General features: G+C 50.9%; 1 protein-coding gene across 1 annotated transcript; it reads left to right on the top strand.

Moving 5' to 3' along the window:
- Positions 1-192: 192 nt before the first annotated feature.
- On the top strand, positions 193-3,992 carry PRRT1 (proline rich transmembrane protein 1). Its single transcript, XM_086705883.1, has 4 exons — positions 193-517; positions 1,417-1,955; positions 2,580-2,765; positions 2,908-3,992. Exons 1-4 carry the CDS (start codon positions 499-501, stop codon positions 3,082-3,084), a joined length of 921 nt encoding a protein of 306 aa, XP_086562009.1. The 5' UTR covers positions 193-498; the 3' UTR covers positions 3,085-3,992.
- Positions 3,993-10,110: the final 6,118 nt, after the last annotated feature.

Genomic DNA, 10,110 nt, shown 5'->3' with positions numbered 1-10,110 from the left:
AAGCTGAGGAGGGGGACATCTGACTAGGGTGAACCAGATCCGGTGGGGACTGGGGTATTGAATCCACCGAGCACCTGCTCACTTCCTCCCACAGTATAATCACTGTAGCCAGTCTTGGAGGGGAAGACTCTAGAGAGTTCTCCCCCCTCCCCCCCCCCCACTCCCTCCTTCCCTTAGTCCCACCCGCCTTGCCTGGTCTTGCTCGCCTCCCTGTTTCCATGACAACTCCAAGGGAGCCCAAACTGGGGGCCTGAATGCCAGGGTGAGAGGAGGAGAGACCTAGTGAGGGTACCTCGGAAACTCTCCCCCTCCCTCTCCTCGGCCCCTTTAAGCTCCCCCCCACTTCCCGGCTCTCCCTCCGCCCCCCGCCGCTGTCTTCATCTCTCCATCTCTGTGCTGCCGCCGCCACCGGCTGCGCAATCCGCACACCAAGACTCTGACGCCAGCCAGGGACCCCGACTCCCGCTGCAGACACCCTGTCCCAGCGACACCACAGGCATGTCATCGGAAAAGTCAGGTAAAAAACAACAACAAAACCTCCTGCCCTTTCCACCATCTCCAGACTCTCCCCCCATCCTTGGCCCCAACCCCCTCCCTCACCCCTCCGTTGGGGGGGGGGGGTGATTCTATTTCATTTCATTTCGGTCCAGCTCTCAACCCCCCCATCCCCTTCTCTTTCTGTATTCCCCTCCTTCCTCTCCTTCCAATCTCAGCCTTGTCCCCTTGCCAACAACATGGAAAGGGGACAGGTTGAAAGGGTGAAGGAAGTACAAGAGTGGCTTAGCATCAGCCAGGTACTGCAGGGATAGCATCATTGGGAGTGACAGATGGACAGATGACACTGGCTCACATGGAGACATTCAGTTGGGAAATAATAAAAACATGATGAGATAGAGGTTGTCAGGGGAGTAGAATCCAGAAGACCCTTGTTCATCTGCCCTAAATGAGGTGCTGAGATTCCCAGAGAGGCTAGGGCACCCATCCTCAGTGCAAGAAGACAGAGTGGAATATGTCATCCTTCATGTGTTTATACAACTGTTGAATTGAGCACATGTTAACACAGTGTTGCATGTCTACACACGTGCACACACAGGACTAGCTCAGATGGGCAAGCCCAAGGCAGCCATAGCTTGGGTGTGCAGATGAAAGCTGTGGGCACCGTTGCTGAAGGGGGAGATGAGCAGAGGAGGGTTTCCACTTCAAAACTAGATTGAAAGAAACAAGGGGGGTGGGCAGATGGCTTAGATACAACCCCTTTCCTGCCCCTAAGACCAAGAGATGGCTTCTCACCCATCTCCTCTGTCTCTCCCATTATCTTTCTCCATCCCTGGCCCTGTGTCTCCCCCTACCCCCTTATCTCTTCTCTGCCTGTCTTGCCTCTCTCCCCATACCCTCTCCTGTGCTCACTGCCCCCAGGCCTCTCAGACTCAGTCCCTCACACCTCTCCACCACCCTATAATGCCCCCCAGCCCCCGGCCGAGCCCCCTGCCCCACCCCCACAGGCAGCCCCTTCCTCTCACCATCACCACCACCACCACTACCACCAGTCCGGGACCGCCACCCTCCCGCGCTTGGGGGCAGGCGGCCTGGCTTCTTCCGTGGCCACTGGTCAGCGCGGTCCCTCATCCTCCGCCACCCTGCCGCGACCGCCACACCACGCTCCACCTGGCCCGGCCGCCGGGGCGCCCCCACCCGGCTGCGCTACCTTGCCCCGCATGCCACCCGACCCTTACCTGCAGGAGACTCGCTTCGAGGGCCCACTGCCCCCGCCGCCGCCGGCCGCCGCCGCCCCACCCCCGCCGGCGCCCTCCCATACGGCCCAGGCTCCGGGCTTCGTAGTGCCCACGCACACGGGGGCGGTAGGCACGCTGCCACTGGGGGGCTATGTAGCCCCCGGCTACCCCTTACAGCTGCAGCCTTGCACTGCCTACGTGCCGGTCTACCCAGTGGGCACGGTGAGTACAGGGCGGATGGGGCCTGGGAGGAAGGGGTGGGGACACACAGGGGGCTAGTGAGATAGAGAAACAGGGCCTGGGACCAGGCGGCGTTCCTAGGACAAGGCCTAGAGAGAGGAGGGACTAGGAAAGGCTTGGGAATGGGGGTCGGGGGGTTGAAGGGTCTGGTTGTCATTTGGGGTCAGAGAAGGGGAAGGGAGCTAGAAGTCCAGAGGAGGTTTGAAAGAAGGAAACAGCCTGGAGAGAGGGGGAGAAGAAACGAAACCTGGGAACCATGGAGGAGGATGAGGGAGAGTAAACCTGGAACTGACTGAATAGGGAAGGCCAGGCAGATATTTGGAGAGAAGAAACGAGGCCTGAAGTGAGGCCAGGGCAGCCCTGGTGCGGCCATACCTTGGGAGAGGGAGTGTGGAGATCACCAAGAATATAGGGTTAATGACAGCAGTGAAGAGAGAAGAACCTAGTGGAATTTATGGGTGTCCTGGAAGGGTCGTGGATGATAAGTTTCTCTGAGAAGCAACGTGCAAGAATTGTGCTTTAAAAACCATCGTGCCAGACACAGAATGTTGGTGGGCTCAGAGACGATGGGAATGACATTCTCTCCCCCCAACCTTCTCTACACAGCCCTATACAGGCGGGACCCCGGGGGGGACGGGAGTAACCTCCACGCTCCCCCCGCCGCCCCAGGCCCCAGGGCTGGCCCTGCTAGAGCCGAGGCGCCCGCCGCACGACTACATGCCCATCGCGGTGCTGACCACCATCTGTTGCTTCTGGCCTACAGGCATCATCGCCATCTTCAAGGCAGTGCAGGTGGAAGTGGGGGAGAGGGCGGGCATCTGGGAAGGGAGCCCTCACCCGGTTTTTCTTATTCCAAGGGAGTGCCGAATGTTCTGGGAAGCATCTCAGAGGGAGCAGCAGCTCTGATCAGCTTTCTTCCGCCCGTCTCCCGCAGGTGCGCACGGCCTTGGCCCGCGGAGACATGGTGTCTGCCGAGATCGCTTCCCGCGAGGCCCGGAACTTCTCCTTCATCTCCCTAGCGGTGGGCATCGCAGCCATGGTGCTCTGTACCATCCTCACCGTAGTCATCATCATTGCCGCTCAGCACCATGAGAACTACTGGGATCCGTAAGGACGCACCCGGCCTGGCCCCGCCCCGCGCCCCTCAACCTCCCAAGCGCGTTCTGCAGCCACGCAGCGGATCCAGTGGGTGCCCCGCACACCTGCCTCTGGGGCCACCGAATTTCGATACATCCTAAACTCTGCCTCCACGGAACCTCTCGCCTTGCGGGCACGCTCCGAATCCAGTTCCTCAGGAACCCCGAAAAAACCCACACCCCCCCCCAGGGATGCCACTTTCCGGGATCCCCGCCAAATGCCGGGCCCTCAGTCACTCCAGTACCCCGCCGCCTCTAAATGCAGCGACCCCAGCGGAGCTCCTTGGGTCTCCGCTCGCAGCTGGGAGACCGGTCCCCAAAGCCCCGCCTCCTCTATAGGCTCCGCCCTGGCTCTGTCAAAACCCCGCCTCCAGGGCGGCAGGCTCCGCCTTCTTTTCCTTCCCCGCGAGGTAATTGCGTCCGGTGATTGGGTTGTGGCGCTAGGCCTCGCCCCCAGACTGACACACTCCTCCCCTTCTCCTGGCGCGGGGACCTAGCCCCGAGGTAGTCACGCCCCCACGCTCTCTCATTTTTGGTGGTACAGTTTTGTCTTCTCCACCCAGGTCTCTTACTATTTTCTTGCTAATCCCAGAACCTCTACTTTTGGTAATTTTGGAATGAGATTTCGGAGGTTCCCAGTTTAGGACCTTTCACCCCGGGATGACGAACGTCCCCGTTCTCTGTAAATATTCCCTTCCACCTATTCCAATCAGTGGGCAGCCGGGCAGAAGGTAACCCAGGGTAGGACCTCCCAACGTCAGGAGGAGCCAGCCCCGTTCCCCGCTCCCCTCGGCAGTCCCTACCTTGTTCTGATTTGTGCGTGAGTGTGTGTGTGAATTTCTGAAAGAATATTAAAGAGACTAAGTGGATTTATCACCCGCAATTCCGAAGACTGCCGCCTTACAAAGACCCTCCTCCTTTGGTTCCCTCTTTTACCTCCTCTTAGCTTCCCTTCCGAGGGAAAGAAAGATAAAAGAAAACTGACAGAGACAAATGTGGGAGGAGACAGATTCCCAAGACACCACAGAGACAGACACAATCATGGGAGGGGGGAGGGGAGGCTCCTTAGGAATCCTACCAGGGAAATCTGGTATGGGGTCCATTCTTGGTGGGGATTTCTTTCCCCCAGCACACATTTTTCACTTTCTATTAGACTGGGCTTAGGGCTTTGAAGAGAGGGAATTTACAAGTAGACCCAAGTATCTATCCCAGAACTCCAGGAAATCGGGAGAAAAGGACAGACTATTCTAATAGGGTGACAGGGAAAAGATGCCAACTGCTTACAGCTGTTCCTGCCTTCAGGCTGGAGGGTGGTAAACAACTTGGATTAGAGCCCTGCATGGTATGTTGTACCTGCATGGGCAAGGCAAAGGGAGCAGAGTGCTATGGGAGGCCATCGCAGTCCACACAGGCTGCTAGAACAAAAATGCTATTGACTCGGTGACTTATAAGTAACAGAAATTTATTTTTCACAGTTCTGAAGGCTGGAAGTCTGACAGCAGGCTGCCAGTATAGTTGGGTGAGGGACCTCTTCTGAGTTACAGACCTCTCATTGTATCCTTACATGGTGGCAGGGGCAAGGGAGCTCTATAGGGTCTTTTTTACAAAAGCACTAATCCCATTCATGAGAGTTCCACCTTCATGACCTTAAGCACCTCCCAAAGACCCCCACCTCCTAATACCATCAAATTGTGCATTAGGATTTCAACGTATGAATTTGGTGGGGAGCACAAATATTCAGACCACAGCAGAGCCCCAGAGAAGAGGTCACTAGGCTCTCAAGTCCAGCTAGGGCTAGTTGCCCACTGGTACCCTGAGGTCAACCAGGAGGCCTCTGGTATAGGGGTGCATAAGCAGTGGACTTGGTATCCATCTGTACACCTGCAGGATAGGGTTCTATGCTGAATTTGTGCATTCATACAACATGCAGACGCCATGCAGGATGCTGGCAAGACATCTACCCAGACAATAGATGTGAACACCGACCTCATGGAGTTGAGAATCTGAAGGAAAACCATGCACCGAGATAGGAGACATGGGAGAAGGATGAGATGGACTATGGAAATCATGGGTTCCCCTCTGGACATTTCAGATTTAATGTGTTTTGTTCACCAAAGATCTTGAAAAAAGAATTCACATTTGCAGCTTCCACTTCCTCACCACCTACTCATTCCCCCCTCCCTTATATAAGTATTGTCAGAGATGTGTCTGTGTCTCTCTTTTTTTCATACCCACTATTTCTTAACCCTTTAAAACATATTTCCACTCCCTCCTCTACTGAAACTGCTCTCTCAAATACCAGAAGTTACCAAGAACCAAAGTTACCAGAAATTACTAGGAACCAAAATCAATGGCATTTGCACAGTATATATGCAGTGCCTTTCTGAACCCTCCCATGTTTGTCCCTTGTCCCTAGATTCTCCACTCACCTAGTTTACGGACATGTTATCTCCCCCCTCCCCACCTCTGTACATACTTCAAATCATGCCCTCCCTCTTTTTTTTTTCCCTCCCTTCCCCTAAGTGTCTATCTCTAGATTTTACCCTTTTCTGAGACTTTCCCATCCACTCCAAATTCAGAGATAATTTCTAACTAAATGTTTTTCTGCCATGGACCAAATGTTCGTGTTCTCCTCAAATTAATTAGATCAGTTGAAATTTAATCCTCAGCGTGATGGTGGGGCCTTTGGGAAGTGATTAGTCATGAGGACAGACCCTCATGAATAAGATTAATGCCCTTGGGACGCCTGGGTGGCTCAGTTGGTTGAGCATCCGACTTCAACTCAGGTCATGATTTCATGGTTCATGAGTTCGGCCCCACATCAGGCTCTGTGCTGACAGCGTGGAGCCTGGAGCCTGCTTCAGATTCTGTGTCTCCCTCTCTCTCTGCCCCTCCCCCACTCACACTCTGTCTCTCTCTCTCAAAAATAAATGTTAAAAAAAAAAGATTAGTGCCCTTATAAAAAGAGACCCCAGAGAGCTCCACCACATGAGGACACAGTGAGAAGACAGCATTCCATGTACCAGAGGGGGCTCTCACCTTACACCAAATCTGCCACCACCTGGATCTTAAACTTCCCGGCCTCCAGTACTGTGAGAAATAACTCCTGTTGTTTATAAGCCATTCACAGTTTGTGGTATTTTGTTACAGCAGTCTGAGTTGTCAGAGACATTCTCCAACCTATATATGTATATGCAGACGTTCTTCCAGTGCCTGTGGAATACGGCCACGTGGACCATACTGCTTGTCCTCTAAACTCAGCATGTTCCAAACCAAAATGATGAGATGCTACTGAAAACCTGCTTCCCTGTCTCTCTCAATGGCACCATTTTCCCCATCACCCTTATCTGAAAACTTAATGTTCCCTCCATCTTTCTCCTGCCTTTACTTTTTGGTGTGCTGTCAAGCTAAATCAATTTTATCGTCACAATATCTTTTGAATCTGTAACTTTTCCCCAGCGCTTGTCTGAATAATGACCTCATCTGGGATTGCTGCAACAGCTCCTCTAAATGATCTCCCTACTTCCTACCTCTCCTACCTCTCGCAGCTCCAAGTCTCCCTCAACACTGCTGTCAGGTTACCCTCCCTAAACATGCTTTTTTTTATAACTCCACTTCTCAAAACCCCTTCAAGATTCCCTATTGCTTACTCAAGTATTTATAAAATTGTAATCTGGCCTTCACTCCCTTCCATAATTTAAAACCATCCAGCTTTCTCTCTTCATCTTAATCTCCGACCAAACTGCATTACTCATCATTCCACCCCCAGGTTTTTGCCCAGCTGTTCTCAAATCTCAGCCCTCTTTCTCTAAACTCTGTCTCTTACAAACCAAATTGTTTGCTGCTTGTCATGTGTTTCAGACCACATCTAAGCTTGAGCTCACGATGTTCTCCCTTCACATTTGCGTCTCCACTTGGCCAAAATTTACCTATCCTTTATGGCTCAGATCAATTCACCCCAACTCAAGCAGGAAGGAATTTCTCTCCTATGGATGTGACTAAAGCAATCACTTCTAAACAGAGCTCCAGGCATTCCTTGGAGCAATGATTCTCACCCCTGGCTATACATTAGAGTCATCTGGGAGCTTTTAAAAATCCCAAAGCCCAGGTCACATCCTGAACCAATTAAATCACAGTCTCTAAGGGTGAGACTCAGGCATCAATATTTTTTTAGACATCCCCAGGTAATTCCAAAGGGCAGCCAAGATTGCAAACCATAGGCTCAGAGGAAGTTTAGGGACCACAAAGAGAGGAGGAGGGGGAGCCTATGGCTTCAACTAGAGCAACTTTCTTTTTTTTTTTTTAATTTTTTTTAACGTTTATTTATTTTTGAGACGGAGAGCATGAATGGGGGAGGGTCAGAGAGAGAGGGAGACACAGAATCTGAAACAGGCTCCAGGCTCTGAGCTGTCAGCACAGAGCCTGACATGGGGCTTGAACTCACGAACCGCGAGATCATGACCTGAGCTGAAGTCGGACGCTTAACCGACTGAGCCACCCAGGCGCCCCTAGAGCAACTTTCTTTAAGAGAAAGGTATGCAGATCTAAAACCTACACATTGTTCACTTTATCTGCATTTTCCCATGTCTTCCAACCTGAGATGTTGTTGTTTTTGTTTGTTTCTGTTTTGGGTTTTTTTTTTTTAACATTTATTTACTTAGGGGCACCTGGGTGGTTCAGTCAGTTAAGCATCTGACTTCGACTCAGGTCATGATCTCATGGTTTGTGAGTTGGACCCCCACATCAGGCTCACTGCTGTCAGTGCAGAGCCCATTTCAGATCCTCTGTCCTGCTCTCTGCTCCTCCCCTGCTCATGCGCGCGCGCTCTCTCTCAAAATAAATAAATAAACCTTTTAAAAATCCTTACAAAAATAAGTGAAAGTTTATTTACTTATTGGGGGTGGGGGCAGGAAGAGAGAATTCCAAGCAGGCTGTGCAGGTGCTAATCCAACACGGGGCTCGAACCCCAGAACTGTGAGATCATGACCTGAGCTGAACCCAAGAGCCAGAGGTTTAACCCACTGAGCCACCCAGGCACCCCCCACCTGAGGTCTTGATGTAAACATCTCACTTTGTGAGCTACTAGAAGGCAGGAGCCAAATTTGGTTTAGCTCTGGTTTTCAGATCCTCATCAGATAAAACCTCTTGTACCACTCTTTGAACTCAATTGAATGGAAAAGAATTAGGCAGAGGAAGAAATGAATGACAATGGCTTCCTCCAGATCTCTTCACCCAGATTCCTCCCTGAAGTGTATTCCAATTTGATTTCCCTCCCAGTTTACCTGAATTCCTTCCCTGTGTGGTGCTCTTGATTCTTGCACCACTACAGACAGAGATCCCATCCTCTAGGAGAGGCTCTGGACCCTTCTAACATCTACTTGGGAGGTCTGATTCCCCCAATCATTTGATTCTGGGTCATCATTCCCCCTCGTTCATTGAAGATTCAGTACATAGGTTACTGCCTTCCTTCCTCTTTACCACCACGTCTGTCATGTCATTACTTTGGGGGGGGGGGCTTGAATAGCCCTGTAAATAACCATCCAGCACCCTGATCAATTCCTGGGCTTCATCACTTCCACCAAGGTTTTCCCCCACTCCTTAGCCACTCTTCTCTCTGTGTCCTACCTCCAGCTGGGTTACCATCAATAACTGCCACCCCTCCCAAATCTGTTCAGTCTTTGCATGTCACCCCTTCTTCCATTCAGTACCTCATTCCAAAAGTTCTTCAATCCCACCCAGACCTTCCATCCATTGACTCTCTCACTCTTCTTTCATATTTGTTCCCCTCAATTTTTCGCTTCCCTCATTACCCAGTATAGATCTCACGGTTCAATACTGTCATCACCTCTCAGCCCTTGCCCTTTTATTCCTGGCCCCTCTCATTCAGACACATTTTAGTCCTGGTTAAATCCAATTCTGCCTGCTCCGCACCTGCCACCAACAGCTGAATATGTCTGGGGGAAAATACACAGTCATATTGACTGGTCTGGTCTCACTTCCTATCAGCCCTCAGTATGGCCTGCAAGCTCACATTGCCCCAAGCTGTTCACATCCCCCAAGTCTGAGACTGCAATTTCACAAGATGACAACCTTCCTTCCTATTCAGTGAGAAAACAGAAAATTTCAGAAGAGAACTTCCCCCTGGTTCCACCCTCAAATCTACTAGTTCATTTGGTTTTCAGCTGTATTTATTGCCTTCTTGTTACTGCAGAGAAGCTGACCTGCTCCCAGTCGCCACCCCATCTGTACACTGGGGTCCTGTCCCTTCCCACCTTTCAGAAATGAGACTCTTAAAATTATCTCCTACCTCTCCTACATAATCAGTTTCCCCCTCTTTACTGAAACATTCCCATCATCATACAAAGATGCTGTAATAATACAGCTCACGTTTGAGAAGAAAAAAAAACAAACCTCTCATTTTCTATTTACCTATGCAGTGAAAGCACAACATTCAGAATAGTAGATACCCCTTGGCAGGAGAGGAAATCCAATTGGAGAGGGACACACAGGGAACTTTAACAATGGCAGGGAGATTTTATTTCTCAAAATCTTTTTTAATGTTTTTATTTATTTTTGAGACAGAGAGAGACAGAGCATGAGCAGGGGAGGGACAGAGAGAGAGGGAGACACAGAATCTGAAGCAGGCTCCAGGCCTGCTGAGGCTCGACGCGGGACTCGAACTCACAGACCATGAGATCATGACCTGAGCTGAAGTCGGACTCTCAACCAACTGAGCCACCCAGGTGCCCCAGGGAGATTTTATTTCTTAAGCTGCATGATGGTCATTAAATTACTTTGTAATATACCTGTGTCGAGATTGAGAAATGCTGAACTAGACCATCAGCAATATGTGACACAGTCGAACACTTCTTCCTCCTTGAAATGCTTTCTTCACTTTAATATTCTTTCTGGATCCAACTAAAAAAAAGTATTGTATTCCCTAATTCCTTATTTGCTGCTCCTTTTGTCTTCATTGACAGCTCCTACTCCTCTTCCAGACA

This window comes from Puma concolor, chromosome B2 (genome assembly GCF_028749965.1).
Source record: "Puma concolor isolate L17-30 chromosome B2, mPumCon1.1.hap2, whole genome shotgun sequence".
Lineage (NCBI taxonomy): Eukaryota > Metazoa > Chordata > Mammalia > Carnivora > Felidae > Puma > Puma concolor.
The sequence above is the reverse complement of the archived record's forward strand: the minus strand, read 5'-3'. Positions and strand labels throughout refer to the sequence as shown.

Coding starts and splice junctions, on each gene's coding strand:
- PRRT1 (XM_086705883.1), top strand. Junction 1,956..2,579: donor CGGTCTACCCAGTGGGCACG/GTGAGTACAGGG, acceptor TTCTCTACACAG/CCCTATACAGGCGGGACCCC. Junction 2,766..2,907: donor CCATCTTCAAGGCAGTGCAG/GTGGAAGTGGGG, acceptor CGTCTCCCGCAG/GTGCGCACGGCCTTGGCCCG.